This window comes from Mus caroli, unplaced genomic scaffold (genome assembly GCF_978045245.1).
Source record: "Mus caroli unplaced genomic scaffold, Mus_caroli_1 scaffold_1, whole genome shotgun sequence".
NCBI lineage: Eukaryota > Metazoa > Chordata > Mammalia > Rodentia > Muridae > Mus > Mus caroli.
Window position 1 is genome coordinate 117,953,747 of NW_028227256.1, and position 19,250 is coordinate 117,972,996.

The 19,250-nt window shown below is 47.6% G+C and overlaps 1 protein-coding gene across 5 annotated transcripts in view; it reads left to right on the forward strand.

Moving 5' to 3' along the window:
* The first annotated feature begins 1,024 nt into the window (after nucleotides 1-1,024).
* Nucleotides 1,025-19,250, forward strand: part of Ccdc93 (CCC complex scaffolding subunit CCDC93) — a 72,830-nt gene continuing 54,604 nt past the window's right edge. For all 5 annotated transcript variants that reach the window (XR_003836725.2, XM_029477817.2, XM_029477818.2 and 2 more), the window contains exons 1-6: nucleotides 1,025-1,205; nucleotides 4,475-4,588; nucleotides 7,192-7,286; nucleotides 11,315-11,426; nucleotides 16,228-16,326; nucleotides 17,728-17,784. Coding sequence is in view for 4 of the 5 variants with exons in the window: in XM_029477817.2 (XP_029333677.1) it covers nucleotides 1,164-1,205; nucleotides 4,475-4,588; nucleotides 7,192-7,286; nucleotides 11,315-11,426; nucleotides 16,228-16,326; nucleotides 17,728-17,784 (519 nt within the window). In the remaining variant the exon portion in view is untranslated. The remainder of the gene's footprint in view (nucleotides 1,206-4,474; nucleotides 4,589-7,191; nucleotides 7,287-11,314; nucleotides 11,427-16,227; nucleotides 16,327-17,727; nucleotides 17,785-19,250) is intronic.

A 19,250-nucleotide genomic window follows, 5' to 3' on the forward strand; every position in this document is an offset into this window, starting at 1 on the left:
CTGGGCTGGCAGGAAAAAGACAACCCTTTTGTATAGCTGCCATCCTCCGGGACAGACAAGGGGCACATTGCATAAGTGGTACAGCAGCTAATCGTATGTGATCACTGGACTCTACATTCTACAAAACATGTCCCCAGAAAGATGCAGGGTGTCAGGACGAGATGGGTGGGGATTATTTTCCAAAACAAATTTTTCCTGGAAATAAAATGCAGAGACTAGGAGGGGACAAATGTAATAATCTCTTTTTGAGTTCTCTGTCCCCAGGTCCACATGTTAATAGCTGGCACAAGAGTGTGTTAAACATGGCTGGAACTGGGTCTTAGCTGGGACTGACTCAGGAGCTAGGAGCTGAACCAAACTCAGAATCGGATACCCAGGGAAAGGAAAGGGAGCCAGAAGGCAAGAAAGAAATCCTCATGACACAGGGAAATGACTTTTAAGAAGCTCCGTGAAGGCCAAGAAACTAGAAAGTGGGAATAGTTAAAGAACTCTGGTGATATAACAGTTGAAGGGAGAAATACTAGAGGTAGAACGATTTAAGAAGGGAAGGGACGGGGCAAGGAGATGGTAGAGAAAAGAAGGTGGAGGTTCAAGTAAGACTAAGGATATTAGAACATGCCATAAGGAAACGTACTACTTTGTAAACGGGAAAAAAAAAAAAAAAAGGAACTGATCATGGTGGCGCATGCCTATAAACTATGTAGATGGGGAACAAAGTTATCCTTAGGAAGTGCTAAGCCAGGCTGGCTAAGACACTGTCTCAAGGAACAAAAAAAAAAAAAAAGGAACAAGAAGAAAGCATTTTAAGAAATTAAAACTTAGGAAAGAAAGGAAAAAGTAGGAAAAGAAAAAAGAAAAAGAAAGAGAAACATTTTAAAAAGAAAGAAAAAGTACCTTAGGAGGAATCTTGAGTTCAGCACCTCCTCTGAGGGGAGGATCGGTTACTCGGGATCCAGCCCCGCCCAGCAGTGCTGGCTGTCCTTGCGCAGGCGCAGTGGTTCCTCGCTTCAGCCCTAGTGCGCATGCTCCGCGGGGCCACGGTTCTCCGACCGGCTGTGGTAGTGTCAGCTCCTGTGAAGGAAGTTTCCGCTTTGCACCCCACCCGGATCACAGTTCGGTTGTAGGGCCCGCTCCCTCCGGCTCCACATCAGCGCATCTGGATCATGGGGTTACCCAAGGGGCCAGAGGGCCAGGGACTCCCGGAGGTGAGGACCTCTGTCCCTGACACCCTGGGGTTGCTGGGGAGAGAGGGCCGAGCCCAGGGCGGCGGGCAGGGACCAGCCTGGGGTGGCGGGGACACTGTCTGCGGTTGCTCAGGTGTGTCTGTCCCAAGGCGGGCCCTAGGTACCCTGGAGGGGCAGCTGACTGGTCCCCCGGCGTGCCAGGGTGCATCGTGTCGCTGGGTGCAAACTTAAGGGTTCCTGGGTCCTCTGGGGACAGAGGAAACATCCAGATCCCGGCCCAGATGCAACCTCACACATCACGAGGTCCCCGGGAATTCCTATCTCGGGTTGTCTGGAGGCCCCTCACGTTGCGAAACTGGCTCCCCCGGCCAAGGCTGCTGCGCTCAGGAGTCTCAGCAGTCACGAGATGAGCGGTGGGACTGTCCTGCTCCCGGCGTGCAGGGGGCGGTGACCTTGGGACGCACACCTTCTACGGGACCCAGGTGGCCAGCCTTTCATTCCTTTTTGTCAGGAAGGCACGCTACCTACCCGGCTTGTAGCCTCCTGCCCCTCCCCCCGTCCCACGGGCCGGGGAGGGTGAAGTAAGTTTGGAAGCTCTGACAGGCACATCGGGGTGATGACAGAGTTGAGGACACTCTCTCCTCTGGTGCCTGTGTCGGAACAGGAACATGCTGCGTGTTCTAAGGAGGGAGGACCTTTTCAGAAATGGTTTAGTACTCAGCCAGTACTCGTTCGATCCTATGAACAGGACTACCACGTAGGCTGGGAAGAAAAGTGCAACCACCCTCTAACGGTGGGCTACCGGTAGAGCTTGGCTGTGGGATTTCCAGTGGTCCTCCTAGTTGCCAAGCTAGGTCCTCAAAGCTCTGAGCTTAGAGAAGGGTCCCAGTTTCCAGAGAGAATTAGGGAACACCTCTAAGGCACCTGGATCCCTTACTAAGGCTGGGAGGCAGGCTTTGGCAGAGGTGTGGTGTGCCTATTTGACACTGTGCCTAGTGCCCGTTCTTATTCAGCTGCGCCGATCTTGCCTCCCTGTGCCCCTCACAAATCCTTCTGTTACATCTTCATCCTACTCATTACAGAGTAGCAGTGTTCTGTGTCCAGGTGACAAGGGCTGGTGTGTATGGCCCTGGGTTAGGTAAAGTTTCATGGGGTCTGGGTTGTAATAGTTCAGATTTTCTTTGCCACGTAAAAATCTCTGTCTGTCTGTCTGTCTCTCTCTGTGTATGTTGAAGTGCGTATGTGAGCATGTGTGGAGGTCAGAATAGAGCCTCCCATGTCACCCTCATGAATGCTGAAAACCTCCTTTGAGACAAGTACTCATTGGCCTGGGGCTTCCCAAATAGGCTAGGTTGGTTGGCCAGTGAGTCCCAGGGATCTTTCTGTCCCTGGGATTACAAGTGCACAGTACCATGGCTGGCGTGTTTATATGGGTCCTGGAGATTGAACTCAGATCCTCATGTCGTGAGGCAAGCGCTGGGCTATTGTTGCAGCTTTAAGGCTTTTCTTGGCCGTCTGCTATGGAGTCCTGTGTAGGCTTCCAGTTCTACCCTAGATCCTTCAAACTAGCAGAAGTTTTTCTAAAAGTAAGAAGCACACCACTGTCATGAGTAGGTGTGACTCCTCATAGGTAGCCAGGAGGCTGGTCTGATTTGTTTCTCTCTTCTAGCTTGTTCTACATCGTGAGTTCTGGAGCAGCTGTGGGTAGGGAGATGAGAGGGGTGGGCATACATAGTGAGATCCTGTCTCAAAAAAGAAAAAGCAAAACACAGAAAGACCAAAATGACTGTGTTATAGTGTGCACACAGATATAGACTTAAAAAAAAGATATAAAGGCTAAAAACTAGCATGAGTATAAAATTGAAAAGCTCCAAATACTGAGGGTTTAGGGCAGAGTGATTACATATGTGCCTGAGCTCTGGGTTCTGTCCCCAGCACAGTGAACAGTGAGGGTGGGGTGCCTGTAATCTCAGCACTGGGGAGGCAAGAGAATGAGGAATGCAAGGTCACTGTCCACGTAAAGGAATGGAGAAGGCCAACCCTGGGCACAGGAGACCCTTTCTTAAAAGACAAAACAAAATTGCTGTCACCTGGCTCTCACTAATCCAGTTAACTCCTGCTGGTCAGGTTTTGAATCCCTTTGTATGTATATGAAAGAAAGCAATAGCTAGACCCTTCCAGCTTCTGAGAGCTACAGTGCAGGGCAGATGGGAGCTTCTCAGGCCTTGTTTAAGAGCTCTCGGCGATCCATCTCCATCAGTCTCTGGTTATGAATTTATTTCCCTTTACTTACGCATATGTCCATGTGTCTGTATGTGCGAGTGAATCTGAGTACCTGTGAAGTCCTGACGAGTGTGGCAGGAGATGGGTTAAGGTGGTGGTGAGATGCTTAGTGTGGGCTTGGGGAACTGAGCCTGGGTCCCCTAGAAGAACAGTATGTGCCCTGAACCACTAAACTGTCGTCTCTCTGGCCTCCAGTGTCCTACTTTAGTAACTGGAGGTATTAACCAGTGTGGTGGGGTTTTATGGTTTCAAGAAGGATGGTTTTTGTGTTCTCTGCATATCAGCACATGGCCACTTTCCATTCTGTGTAAGCACGTTAATGTGTAAAGTGAATTTGGAATCAAACATCCCCATTCAGTGTCTTAGGCCAAAAACTTATTTCATTGGTTCTATTTCAAAAATACAGTTGTACATTCTGAAATGACAGGCAGCCGGTGGGGATGCTGTATGCAATGAATTGAGGTGGGAGATTGTCCTTCTGGGCTATAGTGTCCCCTTCTTGGCAGTATCTTTATGACACATGATAGCTGAATACTTGAAGGAATTCTATTTTATTTACGTGTGTGTGTGTGTGTGTGTGTTTGCATGTGTGGTGTCTAGACATGTCTGTCTGTGTGTGTGTATGGATGTTCATATATATGTATAGATGGTCACACTTGTTTGAATACACATGTATGTGAGTGCATATTGACTCCTGAGGTTGGCATCAGTTGTCTTACTTTGCCATTTTCTACCTTATTCATTGAGGCAAGGCCTTTCAATTGAACCTAGAGTTTACTAGCTGGGCTGGTCTAGCTATAAATAGCTAGCCTATGGTCTTTGCTTCCCAAGTGCTGGACTCACAGGTGGGCTACCATGCCTGCCCAGGATTTGCATGGGTTCTGGGGAATCTGAACTCTGGTCCTCGTGCTAATATGAGCATCCGACTCTTGGCAGCGGAAGGATTTACTTCATTTCCACTCAGTGGAGATGGCCTTTACCAGTTATGTGCATCCCTTTTGTTCTAGGTGGAGACGAGAGAAGACGAAGAGCAGAATGTCAAGCTGACTGAAATCCTGGAGCTCTTGGTCGCAGCTGGCTATTTCAGAGCAAGAATTAAAGGCTTGTCTCCTTTCGACAAGGTAAGAGAAAGCCTTGCTAGCCACTGCGCCGTCTCTTTGCAGGACTGTGCGGTTATCCAAGGTAGCGAGCGGAGGATGAACTGGTTGTGTTTTCACTTCCTCTGTACCCATGATTCCATTCCTCCCGATCTGGACTCCTCGGGGATGTACTCAGATTTCCTGTTCAAAGAGAATTATAAGTCAGTAGATGCAATTGGGTTCCATTACTGTGCACAATATTTTAGGGACTGTAAACAAGCAAACAAGCAAGAGAGTATTTTCTCAGGCCGGGAGACTCCTCAGTCAGTCAGTAAAGTGCTTGCTGGGAAAGCATGGGGACCTGACTTGGATCACCAGAACCCATGATAAAAAAAAAAAGGAAAGGAGGGGAGGGGGAGAAGGAAGGAAGGAAGGAAGGAAGGAAGGAAGGAAGGAAGGAAGGCAGGCAGGCAGGCAAGCCTGTGGCATGCTTGTGATTTCAGTACTGGGCAAGTGGAGACAGGCAGATCCCTGGGGCTCCCTGGCCAGCCTAGCCAAATTGATGAGTTCTAGGACAGTGAGACCATGTGTCTCAACTAGATAGTGGATGGATGACTCCTGAGGAATGACACCCAGTGCGGACCTGTGGCCTCTACATGTATGCATGTGTGTGCACAAACACATACGCACACAGGAACACTTATACATGTACACACACGTACAAGAAATCCTTTCTCTTTTGAGGAACATAGACTTCGGGAAGGAGTTATAAAGCCTGTGGAGGAAGTAATCTGAGTTCATAGTTATCCTGAACCGCATGCTTCAACAATGGCAGATATCCTGTGGCTGACAATGCTTGTTTAGAGGGGCGAGCTTCACGATGGGATGGAGTATTTTATGTCTTTTTAACTTCTGTTTTACAGATTTATTTTAGTTTTAGTTAAGTGTATACATGTGTTGGTGTGTACAGGTGGGCATTGGATCTCCTGGAGCTGGAGTTAGAGTGGGGACCGAACTCAAGTTCTCTGCAGGAGCAGCAGACACTTTTAACCGCCAAGCCACCCCTTCAGCCCTGGGGTGGTGTCGTCTAATTTAGCAGAGCTGTGAACAGTTATCATGCACAGGACCTAGTATTAGGTGTTGAGGGCACAGAGATAAACCATAGCCCTTCACTCAAAGAGCTCCACCGTCGTAGAGAAGAGTGACAAGCCAACCGTCAGGGCCTAAATTATATGGTGCCCAGTAGACTGTGCTCCTCAGACATCTGGGACCAATGGTAAGCTAGGCCAGGGAAGCTTTGCAAATACTGCTGCAGGCTCCAGGGATCACCCTCCTCCTTCTTTGTGGCAGAATCCGTAAGGGATGTTTTATAAGAAGCACGTCCAGACTTCCTCCATCAAGCTTCTGTGTAGGTGGGTCTGGGCTAGCGACCTGGAAATGTGTATTTTATTGTACATCTCAGCCATTAAATAAGGACCAGAAAATGTCTGCATTGCTGCCCACATGCCTGGTTGGTAAAAGACATCCTCTCTCTCCATCTGGCATGTGTCAGAACCTGGGCTAGGAATCTCTCAGCTGGGGCTGGAGAGGTGGCTCAGCTTTCTGCTCTTCCAGAAGTCCTGACTTCAGTCCCCAGCAACCACATGGTAGCTCGCAATAGCTATAATGGGATCTGATGCTCTCTTCTGGACCGTAGGTGCACATGTAGGTAGAACACTCACATACTTTAGATATATTTAAAAAGCAAAAAGAAAGAAAGAAAGAAAGAAAGAAAGAAAGAAAGAAAGAAAGAAAGAAAGAAAGAGAGAGAGACAGAGACAGAGAAAGAAATCTCTCAGCTGATGACTCAGTAGGCTGTGTAAGCATGAAGATCTGAGCTTAATCTCCATATTAAAAGCCAGCTATGGTAGTGGGCGTGGTAATCCCAACACCGAGGAGATGAGAATTCCTGGGGCTCCCTGGTCATGGTGCACTCCAGAGTCAGTGAGAGACCCTAACTCAAAAACCAAGGCATCCACATGCCCATGAACAGGCGAACACACACGCACACTCACTCACACATGCACACATCACATAAAAGAAATCCAAGCGCATAATATCTGATGCTTGCCTAGGAAGAAGAGCAATGAGTGCTAAGACTGTCTCTGTAGGTATTGGTGGATTGCGCAGGACAGTTGATCAAAGAAATGAGAGCTACTGCAGGATGAGTTCAGGCTTCTCAACAGCAAGGAGGGCAACCTCTGTGGGACTGAACCCCAACAGTCTCCTGGAAGCTCTTTTTATTGTTACACAAAAGGCACCTTTAGCATAGCAATTTCGCATACCAAAATATCTCATCTGACCTATGGGCTATCATGAAAGACCCATCATCAAAGCAACTCTCAGCCATGAGAGATTTCCTGAGAGACCCTGCCTCAACAAACAAGGTGTACAGCATGAGGGTCAATACCAGATTTGACATCTTGCCTCTCCATGCATGCACACACACACACACACACATGAACACATGTGCATACATACCAGATATTTATGGTTTTCTGAGCTTTTTGAGTCTGTATGGACTGCTTAGGAAAGGAGTTTCCTCCCCTGGCCCCTGCTCCCCTCCTTGGGGGGCTCATGAGCACCAGCAGTCTCCTCTCTTACAGGTAGTAGGAGGAATGACGTGGTGTATCACCACATGCAGCTTTGACGTGGACGTGGATTTGCTCTTTCAGGAAAACTCTACAATCGGTCAGAAAATGTAAGTTACTGGGGCTTGCCATAGACGGGCCAAATGATGGGGAGGAGGGTAGCAAAGATGGTTCTTATGTGCTTATATACACATTCCTTTGTATTTCTCATGCTATAAAGCTGTATTTAATGTGTGTGTGTGTGTGTGTGTGTGTGTGTGTAGGCCTTAGCTCTTTTTCCTCAAGCACTGTCTACTCTTTCAAAAGACATCTCTTACTGGCTTGGAACTTGCCATATAGGCTAGGTTGACAGGCCACTGTGCCCCAGGGCACTGCCAGGGTACTGGACTGTCTCCACCTCTCCAGTGTTGGGATTATAGTGGTGTGGCACTATGCCTGACTTCCCTACCTTTCATTTAATGTGGAGTGTGTGTGTGTGTATGTGTGTGTGTGTGTGTGTGTGTGTTAGGATTACAACTCAGGTCCTTAGGCTTGCAAGATATTCTCTTTACTCACTGAGCCATCTCCCCAGCCCAAGCTTCTGTCTTTTAGCCCATTAGCATCATGTAGTTTCTCCTGATATCTAAGTATTTAGAGTAAACTTTTTAATGTCTTTATTTGGCATTATACCCCCAACTACCATCCTAATATTTATTGCCTTCAAAATGGTAAGGGCATAATATTTATATAATAGTTAAGTAGATTCTTAAATGTATAGTCATTTTTATAGTAATTACTATATAAGGGACAGGATCAGGAAAAAAAAAAAAAAGGAAATACAGTCTTTTCAACCTAATGATACTTTAAAAAAATGGTGTGTGTATTTATGTGTGTGTGAGACTGTGTGTATGACTGTGTGTGTGACTGTGTGTGTGTGTGTTGTGTGTGTGTTGTGTGTTGTGTGTGTAGATCAAAAGATAACTTCAGGGAGTCCATTTCTCCCTCCATCTTTTAGGCCCCAGGGATTAAACTCATGTTGCCAGGTCTGGCAGCAGGCTTCTTTTTTTTTGTTTTTTTGAGACAGGGTTTCTCTGTACCCCTGGCTGTCCTGGAACTCACTTTATAGACCAGGCTGGCCTTGAACTCAGAAATCTACCTGCCTCTGCCTCCCAAGTGCTGGGATCAAAGATGTGCACCACCACGCCCGGCAACACGCTTCTTAACCCACCAAGCCTTCTCACCAGTGTAAATGGTACGTTTTAAAGGAGAAAATTGAAAGTATCAGGTGAAAAGAGTCTTCATTAATCCTTTCAATAAATATTTATCAAGTCTGTGTTACTTACTACTGCATCTCAGACATTATTCAGGTACTTTGGAAACATTAAGGAGAAGTGCCCTGACTTCATAAAGTTTATAATTAGCATGGCACAGACTACAGATATCAAATCCGTGAAGTGTGGGGCTGAAGACAGCTTGGTAGTTAAGGATGCACACTGCTCTCGCAGAGGGTCAGGGTTCAGTGCTCAGCCCCGAGCTTGGGCAGCTCACAGCTGGCTGTGTCTTAGTTACTTTTCTACTGCTGTGATAAAATACCATGACCAAAAGCAGCTTGGGAGGAAAGGGGTTATTTTATTTACATTTCTACATCACAGCCCATCTTAGAAGGAAGTTGGGGCAAGAGCCTGGAGGCAGGAACTAGAGGGGTGATGCTTGCTGGCTTGCTCTCCAAGGCTTGCTCAGACTGTTTTCATGTACAGCCCAGAGCCGCCAGCTCTGGGGCAGCACATCCACAGTGGGATTTCCCCTCACCCATATCTAATTAAGAAAATGGACCACAGGCTTCTCCACGGGTCATTCTAGTGGCTGTGTTTTCTCAATTGATGTTCCGTCTTCCCAGATGGCTACAGCTTGTGTCAAGCTGACATAAAACTAGCCAGCACAACCCATGACTCCAGCTCCCGGGGATCCAATGCCCGTTCTTGACCACACATACCCATAATTAAAAATTAAAAAGTGAGTCTTGAAGGAGTAATATATATATACATATATATATATGGAAGTTGCATGAGCACTGGAAACAGTTACAGCTGGGGCAGAGTATGGGGGAACACTGAGAGACATGCACAGTTTTACTGAGTGAGATGCTGCACGGGTCCTTTGGGACCACGGCTTGAAGGCAGAGGGTTGCAGGCAAAGGGAACCTCTTCCCAGCACTGTGCGTGTGTTTTATCATCTGTCCTGCCTTTGAATTTGTGAGACAAGGATTCTTTTCCTTTTTCCCCTCTCTCCGTATGTGTGCATGCGTGGTGTGTGTGTATGTGTGCCATAGCTTGCATGTAGAGTTGGACACACGTAAAAGTTGCTTCTCTCCTACCATGCAGGTCCTGGAGACGGAACTCAGGTTGTCAGGTTTGGCCACAATTGCCTTTATCCTCTGAGCCATCTTGCTGTCCTGTTGTTTCTCATGTTTTAGGTCTGTCTGACCGAGAGCTGGTGACTTGCCAGAAGTCCCAGAGGTGGTCAGGCTGGGATTTAGATCCGGGACAAATGAACCATCATGGAAGAGGAAATAGTGAATATAACACGTAAAACTTTGAAAGAGTCTGCTCGATGTGCTGGTGCACACCCATAATCTCAGCATTCAGGAAGCTGAGGCAGGAGAATTACAGTTTTGACGCTATGCTTAGCTGTATAGCAAGATCCTTTCTAAAAAGAAAATACCCTTAAAGTGTCAGATTCGTAATCTGTAAAGACAGTCGTCATACTAAAATCTCAAGCTCAGAGGTTTGCCTGGTGATCCACATATGCACCTTGTTTGATTTTTGTAATGTTGCTGTGGTAGACACCATGATCAAAAGCAGTTGAGGGGAGAAAAGAGTTTATTTGGCTTACAGGTCCCAGGCTGTGAAGAAGTCAGGGCAGCATCCGGAGGAAGAATGGGAGCAGGATCCATGGCCGAAGCCTGCTCATTTGTTCTCAGATTTATGCTTAGCTGACTTTCTTACACACCCAGGGTGACCTGGGTCAGGATGCTGCTGCCCACCATGGAGTGGGTGCTCCTAGAGCAATTAACAACATAACCTCCCAACCACTCACACAGGCCAGCCTGATCTGGGCAGTTCCTCAAGTGAGGCTCTCTGCTCAAATGACTTCAGGCTGTGTTAGGTTGGCCAAGCTTTTAAAGAAGTTCTGACTTTTCAGAAACAGTTCTGCTGACTTTTTAGGAAGTCTGAGTTCCTGAGCAGAGCTGAGGGTGGCTGGTGAATGTCTCTAAGAAGTCTTCCTGCCTTCTCTGCCCTGCCTTCCTACTGTGTGCTTCCTTCTCTATTGCTCCCGCCAACAGGGTTAGCGCTAGCAGCCTCTCCTGCTTCTTGCTGGGACTGCCTGGGCTTGGCTCTAGTTTCTGGGAGGCAGTTTTAAGAGGCTCATAAACCCCAAAATGACTTGCTATATCCTCCCCTCTGGGCACTTATGAATTGCTTGATTAAGCTGCCTGTGAGGAGTGGCTAGGGAGAACCCTCTGGAAAAGCAAGAAGGTTGGTTGTGTATTGTTGAGGTCTCAGCCCTTGGATTTATTTGAAGCTCCCAAATGGTACTTTTTCAAGCTCAAGCTCTGTGGCCCACTAGGGGGAGCACTCTTCCTGCTGAAGATGGCACTAAAGACCCGCGTGGTGGTGTGCTGAGCATAAAGACGCACGGAGCCAGGGCCTAGAACTTGTCTCCCTTGGATTAGTGTGGATTCTGGGTAGGTGGTCCGCAGCACCACATGACCAGGGCGTGGTGGCATGCACCTATAAAACCAGTTCCAAGGTGGAGGCAGGAGGATCTTCCTTGTCTAGGAGTCAAGTTTGAGGCCAGCCTGGGCTGCACAAGATCTTGCCTTAAAAACAAAACAAAAAACAGAAAAACAGAAAAAATAAAATAAAATAAAGGAAAGAAGGCAATAGGTGTAATACATGATGGGAAGAATCCTTTGTGACCTTACATGCATACAGCTGAATTGTGCTTCTCATGTTGGTCTACTGGGATGAACTTGGTCAGGTCTGTCACTGTCACCCTGACCAGGCTGGGACTTCTTCACAGTCCTGCCTAGACTTTAGAGCTGTCTTTAGAACCACTCAGTGTGCCCTGACTCTGCTTACTGTTTTCTTCTGGACAGTGCTCTATCGGAAAAGATTGTCTCCGTCCTCCCAAGGATGAAGTGTCCCCACCAGCTGGAGCCTCACCAGATCCAGGGCATGGATTTTATCCACATATTCCCTGTCGTGCAGGTGAGGGCTTCTGCCTGGATTCTTGCCTCTTAACTGTGAGTTCCTGGAACACACCTGGCTCTCACAGCCCAGCCTGGACCCAGGGTGTAGCGTGGGATGGTTCTGCTGCCGCACAGCTAATAGGGATTCTTGCCAGCATTCTCAAAAGGCAGCTGTGCTCCCTGCACTGTAGTAGTTTCACTTTGGCTTCTGCTGTGATCTTTGGAGGTTCCCATCAATGGCTTTTGTTTTCCCTTTTCATATGTGCATTGCCGTGTGCGTATGTGTGTGTTGCACATGTGTTTGTGGGTACATGAGTGTGGAGGTGCACATGTGGGGACATACAAGTGCGTGTGGGTGTCTTGTGAATGTGGGCATGCACATGTGTGCATGCATGTGAGTGCATGCATGTGAAAGCCAGAGGACAGTGTTGGCCATTGATCCTTACATGACTACTTGCCAAGTAGACTGGACCAGCCAGCTAAGACTTGTCTTTTTCTCATGCCCATACTGGATCTCTCTGTGAGAGCAGATCCTCTTCACAAGTGCTACAGCAGTCATAGTGGGAAGTGAGTATCTGACCGACATTAGCTTTGACAGCGGGAACTCCACAGCGGGTTCCGTGAGAGGCTCTGGGATGAGGCCTTCTTCCCCTTCTCTACCACATTATACTAGGTATGGTCCATCAAAGCACATCTCTACAGATGGAGTGGACACAGGCTTGATAGGTCAGAATGGGGAGGAGGGGGCTGGTGATCCACAGGAAGGCAGAGGTGAACTGAAGACAATCGCTTCTTTTTGTTTGTTTTGGATTTTGGATTTTTGTTGTTGTTGTTATTGTTTGTTGTTGTTGTTGTTTGATTGTTTGAGACAGGTTTTTCTCTTTGAAGCCTTGGCTGTTGTGAAACTCACTCTGTAGACCAACCTAACCTAACTAGTCTGCCTCTACCTCCCAGATGCTGAAGGGTGTGGGCAACCACACCTGGCTACATGGTTGGTTCTCATCTTCAATTTGATACACCGTAGAACCTAACTGGAAGAGAGTCGCACTGGATTGTGTAGATCAGCTTGGCCTGTAGGTGTGTCTCTGAGGGATTGTCTTGATCGCTGTAATTGATGTGGGAAGACATAGACTGAAAGTGAGCAATGCCAGTCCTGGTTTGGGTCCCTGGACTCTATCCGTAGAGAAAGCTAGCTGAGCATTAAGCGTGCGTGTGTTCCTTTCTCTCTGTTCTTGTCTGAGCTGTGACTAGGTTTGAAGTTCCTGACTCAACTTCCTCATAGTGATGGACTATAACCTGCGATAGTGAGATAAAATAGTGTTTGCTTTTGCTCTCCTAAGTCATTTTTTTGATTGTTGTTGGGATTTTCTATCACAACAACGGAAGGAGCCAGGACAAACACCGTGTGATCCAGAGTCATGGTTCTTGGTGCCTGATGCTATCATCTCTCCCTGATGCTATCTCTCCCTGATGCTATCTCTCCCTGATGCTATCTCTCCCTGATGCTATCTATCTCTCCCTGATGCTATCTCTCCCTGATGCTATCTATCTCTCCCTGATGCTATCTCTCCCTGATGCTATCTCTCCCTGATGCTATCTATCTCTCCCTGATGCTATCTATCTCTCCCTGATGCTATCTATCTCTCCCTGATGCTATCTCTCCCTGATGCTATCTATCTCTCCCTGATGCTATCTCTCCCTGATGCTATCTATCTCTCCCTGATGCTATCTATCTCTCCCTGATGCTATCTATCTCTCCCTGATGCTATCTCTCCCTGATGCTATCTATCTCTCCCTGATGCTATCTATCTCTCCCTGATGCTATCTCTCCCTGATGCTATCTCTCCCTGATGCTATCTATCTCTCCCTGATGCTATCTCTCCCTGATGCTATCTATCTCTCCCTGATGCTATCTCTCCCTGATGCTATCTCTCCCTGATGCTATCATCTCTCCCTGATGCTATCTATCTCTCCCTGATGCTATCTCTCCCTGATGCTATCTCTCCCTGATGCTATCTATCTCTCCCTGATGCTATCTATCTCTCCCTGATGCTATCTCTCCCTGATGCTATCTCTCCCTGATGCTATCTATCTCTCCCTGATGCTATCTATCTCTCCCTGATGCTATCTCTCCCTGATGCTATCTATCTCTCCCTGATGCTATCTCTCCCTGATGCTATCTCTCCCTGATGCTATCTATCTCTCCCTGATGCTATCTCTCCCTGATGCTATCTCTCCCTGATGCTATCTCTCCCTGATGCTATCTATCTCTCCCTGATGCTATCTATCTCTCCCTGATGCTATCTATCTCTCCCTGATGCTATCTATCTCTCCCTGATGCTATCTCTCCCTGATGCTATCTCTCCCTGATGCTATCTCTCCCTGATGCTATCTCTCCCTGATGCTATCTATCTCTCCCTGATGCTATCTCTCCCTGATGCTATCTATCTCTCCCTGATGCTATCTATCTCTCCCTGATGCTATCTCTCCCTGATGCTATCTATCTCTCCCTGATGCTATCTCTCCCTGATGCTATCTATCTCTCCCTGATGCTATCTCTCCCTGATGCTATCTCTCCCTGATGCTATCTCTCCCTGATGCTATCTCTCCCTGATGCTATCTATCTCTCCCTGATGCTATCTCTCCCTGATGCTATCTCTCCCTGATGCTATCTCTCCCTGATGCTCTCTCTCCCTGATGCTATCTCTCCCTGATGCTATCTCTCCCTCTGTTCTGCTTATGTTTTCAGTTAATGTCCAAGGTCTCTGGGGGTGGGGTCGGTGGTAGAGTGGGAATAAATGGAGGATGCTAATAACAGGAATGTTCTTCCTAGGATATGCACAGCACAGGAATGTGCCCTGTGGTGTATGTGCTGTGTAGCGGGTTTTTTTTTGTTTGTTTTTTGGTTTTTTTTCATGAAGTCAACTTATTTGGGGCAACTGCTTCCTAATCATGTCTTTTACTCGTGTTGGCCACCTTTTAAACAGAATTTGAGTCCTTGCGATGATTCTGGACGTAAAGATTCTGTGAAATCCCAGTGACCTGAATTTGATTCCTAGGCCTCACATAAAGATGGAAGAAGAGAAGTAACTCCACAAAGTTGTTTTCTGACCTCCACATGCAAGCCATGACACACAAGTCATTAGTAAAAATGAACTATAGATCTCCCTATTCCTACCTTATGGAGTGCCTCCCTATGGGTTATATACCTAGGTGCCTAGGCAGCTGGACCTGGCTGAGTTTGCTGTGCACTTGATAAATAAACTACCACTGTCCCCATATTGTTTTGAGGATGTAAGAGTTCTCTCTGAGGAGGGACTGTCAACTCTAACAAATGGTTCTTTCTTCTGATGTGCTTGTGAATAATGGAAAGAATGAATGAAGAACAGGCATTATCCACAGTGTGTGAGTGTGTGTGTGTGTGTGTGTGTGCGCGTGCGCATAATGTGCATATTTATGTTTGTGCATACGTTGTGTGATAAAACGTTTTCTGGGAAGACGTAACACATATGCCTACTCACCTAAGATAGGGAACCCACAAAAGATTAAAGTACACATATCACCGAAGTCCAATCCAGTAAACCAATGGGGGTTTTATTAGAGTTTCTTACAGGAATCCGTTCACGTGAAGGCTTACTTACAGGAGCAGAAAGGACTCAAAGCCAGCTGGGAATCTGAGTACACTGCACGGCCTGCTGCTTGTGGCCTGTGGCAGGTTGGAGAGGATCCCTTCCAGCTCTAAGCTCTGCCAGGCAGCTTCCCTGGTTTCCGTTTCTTCTAGGCTGCTGGTCTTGTCTCAGGGTCTTCTTCACTTTGGTTGTCTGAGCGTCTTCTTTGCAGGTTGGCTTCCTTCTGTTTGAGGGGAATTCTCAGCTTTTATTATTTACTCTGCCAGGGAAGGGTCTAGTGAATCTGGTTTGTTTCAGGGATTTCCTGATGTTATTTTGGTCTTGTTTACATTCCAGTCCTTGCTTAAAGAGCTTCCCTGTTTCAGTCTTGAAGGAAAAAAACTACACAACAGTATATGTGTTTTAATTACATGATGTCTTTTAATTGGAAACTAGGACTAGCAAAGCCAACTGCTTCCAGATACCAGCCTCATGAGACTGGGAACTTGAATAGAAAGCCCATGTTAGTCACTTGATGTGGAAGCCTCCCAGTTGTAACTCCCAGTTTTATCTTGTAGCTGCAGATCATTTGAGTAGAGTAATGTAGTGTCTGTGTAAGGTTCTATAAAGGTTGTACCTGAAATGTCACAAGGATTCAGAGAATGTTCTAGCCAGTGATCCCAGTGCCTCAGTCCCTGTACTGCTGCAAACTCTTCTACCACGTGAGGATTTCTTTCATCTAGCAGAAGAGGGGTTGTCTCAAGTGGTCTCTGTAGTGTCTGTCTGTCTGTCTGTCTGTCTCTGTCTCTCTGTCTCTCTCTCAACCACCCATTGACATTAAGATGAATGCATACCTGTCATCCCAGCATGTGGGATCATGCTCACCCACACAGTGAGTTTGAGGTCAGCCTGGGCTCCATGAGACCCTGCTCCAACAACAAAAGGAATGCCAAGGAACTCCCCCTTCTCTTGAAGAGACAGACAGGCCTATAGCTTTTAAATGCTGCACAGTTACTTAAGGCTAGTCACACGAGGTTACTGGGTCCTGTCACCTCAGAGGCCCAACTGGCTGCTCTTGTCGATTAGCAGTGTGTTCTCATGGTTTCTTCCCACCTGGGCAGGTCAGTTGTGCCGACATGAATTCCCAGGATGCGCAGTTTCCCTGCAGTAGGAGTCCGTTCCTGTCATCTCACACCTCACTTTCTCCCACAGTGGCTGGTGAAACGAGCTATAGAAACAAAGGAAGAGATGGGTGACTACATCCGCTCCTACTCCATCTCCCAGTTCCAGAAGACCTACAGCCTCCCGGAGGTCAGTGCTCTGCCCCGCTTCCTTCTGCTTACTCACTGTCTGTCCTGGTATACTTAGTTTCTTCCTCTTTCAGGTGTGTGTGGATTGAGTGTGCTTGTGTGTTTACATGGGTGCAAGTGCCTAAGGAGACCAAAGACATCAGGTTCCCTGGAGCTGGAGTTGGGAGGTGGCAAGCCACTGGACCCGCATGCTAGGAAGCAAACTTGAGTCCTCTTGCAAGAGCAGTAAGAGCTCAGCCGTTGCCGTAAATCTCCAACCCCAGTAAGCCCATGCAAAGGACACACAGCTCGGTTGTAATATTTATAAGCTACACGCCTGGATTGGGTAATATACCACTACACTATTCTATTCCAGGTATGAGATCCCTTGCTACTTGTGGCTCCTCCAAGCCATGTGGTTCTGCTCCATCTCCCTTCCACCTCCTCTTCCTCTTCCTTCCTCTCTCTCTTCTGTCTCCTCCTCTCTAAAACTTCCAGCCCCACCTTCCCTTCTACTGCCCAATCACAGGCTCTGGCTTTTATTTGACCAGTTAAAATGGGGAGGAGGTTCACATGTAATCACCTGAGTATGTGATCCCCTGCTCATCGGGGCAGCCCCTGTTGAGGAAGCAGAAATAGTATCAAAATACAAACAGCAGCATGGCGATCCACAACACTCAGCCACTGAGCCACCTCTCCAGCTCTCTGGGGTGTTCTCACAGTCTTTAATGTTATACATGTTTAAGGTGTAGCTTGATCATATCTACTTCCAACACCTTTCCTGCCCACCCTGGGCAGTCTCTAACATGTTCCCTTCCCACACCCATGCCCTCCTTCTGTAATGTCTATTACCTGACTGGTTCAGGTAGTGCTCCTTGCTGGAGCATTGACGGATCTTGTACAGATAGCCACCATCATACAGTGACTTCCAGTGTAGAGAGCCATGCCATGTGTTCACAGCCCTCCCCCGCCCCCTCCATCTCTCACATTCCCTCTGCATTTTCCTCTCTGATGTCCCCTGAGCCATGCAGCAGTCCCAAGCGTGTCCCATGTCCCATTTAAGGCAATAGTACCAGCACTGTCATAAAAGCTAGGTAGGTCCCTAGGGTTCCCAGGCTAGCCAGTTTTGCTTACTTGGCCAGCTTCAGGACAGTGAGAGACTATCTCTGGCTAATCGGCACCTGAGGAAGAACAACTTCGGTTGTCTTCTCGCCTCTACATGCACGCACACACATGTGAACCTGCACATACACGAACATACACATACCTAGACACAGACTTTTAAACAGCTCCTTTGGACTTCTTTACGCACAGCAGTGACAAACAACTGTTCGATAAGGGAGATCTGTGTGTGCAGATCTGTGTGTGCAGCTGATTTTTATCCTTAGTAGAATTGGTTGAGTTCCTGTGTTCTGTCTTGCAGGATGATGACTTCATGAAGAGAAAAGACAAGGCCATCAAGACAGTCGTTGACCTCTCGGTAAGTCCTTGCCCCAGCACTGCATAGCCTTCAACCATCCCCTGTGGAAGTCACATGTCCCCCAGATGCTGGCAGCCAGGAATGTATGCTAGACATCCCTGCCTGCTCTACACACTTCGCACCAGGACACAGGAGCCCGTTGCTGCGCTCCAAGTCCCGTAGTGCCAGTTTTAAGGGAGAAAATTCAGAATACAAAGCGTGATCCCCTTCTTAAGCTGGTAGCAGGAGTAACAGCACAGCTCTAGAGAATGAAGCATGGTAGCTGGCGAAGGCAACTCACTGCCCTGCCCCCTCCCCATGGTGGCTCTGGGGAGACAGAGTAGCTTTGAGGTTCTGCAGGAAGGCCACCGTATGTGGTGAGTTCTGGTCACTGGATTCAATACACATGAGCCATGTGCCCGGTGGGGGTGGGGAGCTTTGTTAAGATGCTTCTGGCCAGAGCCAGGAGACTGCAGCCGCTGGCCTTGAGCTCAAGAGAATAAAGCCTCTATGCCTGATGCACAGCCTCTGTCTTCCAGAAGCAGCGTGCTACAGCACACTGTGAGTCTAGCTTATGATGTTGTTGTGTCATAGTGCATTTACTCAATCTCATTTGCAAGGACTCAGCCATAGACAGATGAGAGGACAGGTCTGGTTGCTAGGCCTCACCTTTCACCTTGTTTCAGATGGTGTATTTTGGCTATTTTTTGACTGTGTACAGCAGGCCTGAGAGTTTCTGGTGATTCTCCTGTCTACACTGCCAGTCTCTCTGTAGCAGTGCTAAGATTAAAGATGCTCAAATTATACATCTGTTTTTGTTTTTTGACGTAGCTTCTAGGTCCTTATGCTTCCATGGCGGGTACCTTTTATCCACAGAGCTGCTTATTTTGGTGTTTAAGTTAGTGCTTGTTAAATAGCAAGTCAGCCAGCTTAAATATCAACTGTGCATTTAATGCAGACGACAGGGTGGCAGTAAGATTAGAAGCTGAGTTTGCCTGGCTCATACAGCTTTGTGAGCTGGCTCAGGAATCTCTTCAGAACAGTAATTCTGGACTTGAATTTGTGTTGTCCCATAGTGACGACACTGAAAAGAGCAGGTCACTTGATGGTTGCAGACATGAGCTCAAGCACAGCAGCCTGCACCCCTCCCTCTTCCTCCTCTGTGCTGTCAGCCCCAGGAGGGAAAAACCTTGACAATTTTGTTTTTGAGACAAAGTTACACGGTGTAGCCCTTGAGTACCTTGAAATTGTGGTAGTCCTCCTGCCTCAACCTCCTGAGTGCCTGGGTTACAGGTGTGCACCACCATACCCGGCTTAGCTACACAATTGGTACAGACTCATTGAGTCTGGAGGTGGCACCTGTGCTGGACCCGTGAGAAGAGGATAGTGTCACAGGGACAGCGCTGCTCACTGGAGAGACAGGCAGGAGACAAGGTTGGAGTTGTGTCTGGATAAACATGGATGAATAGCGTCTGTCGTCTCACCGT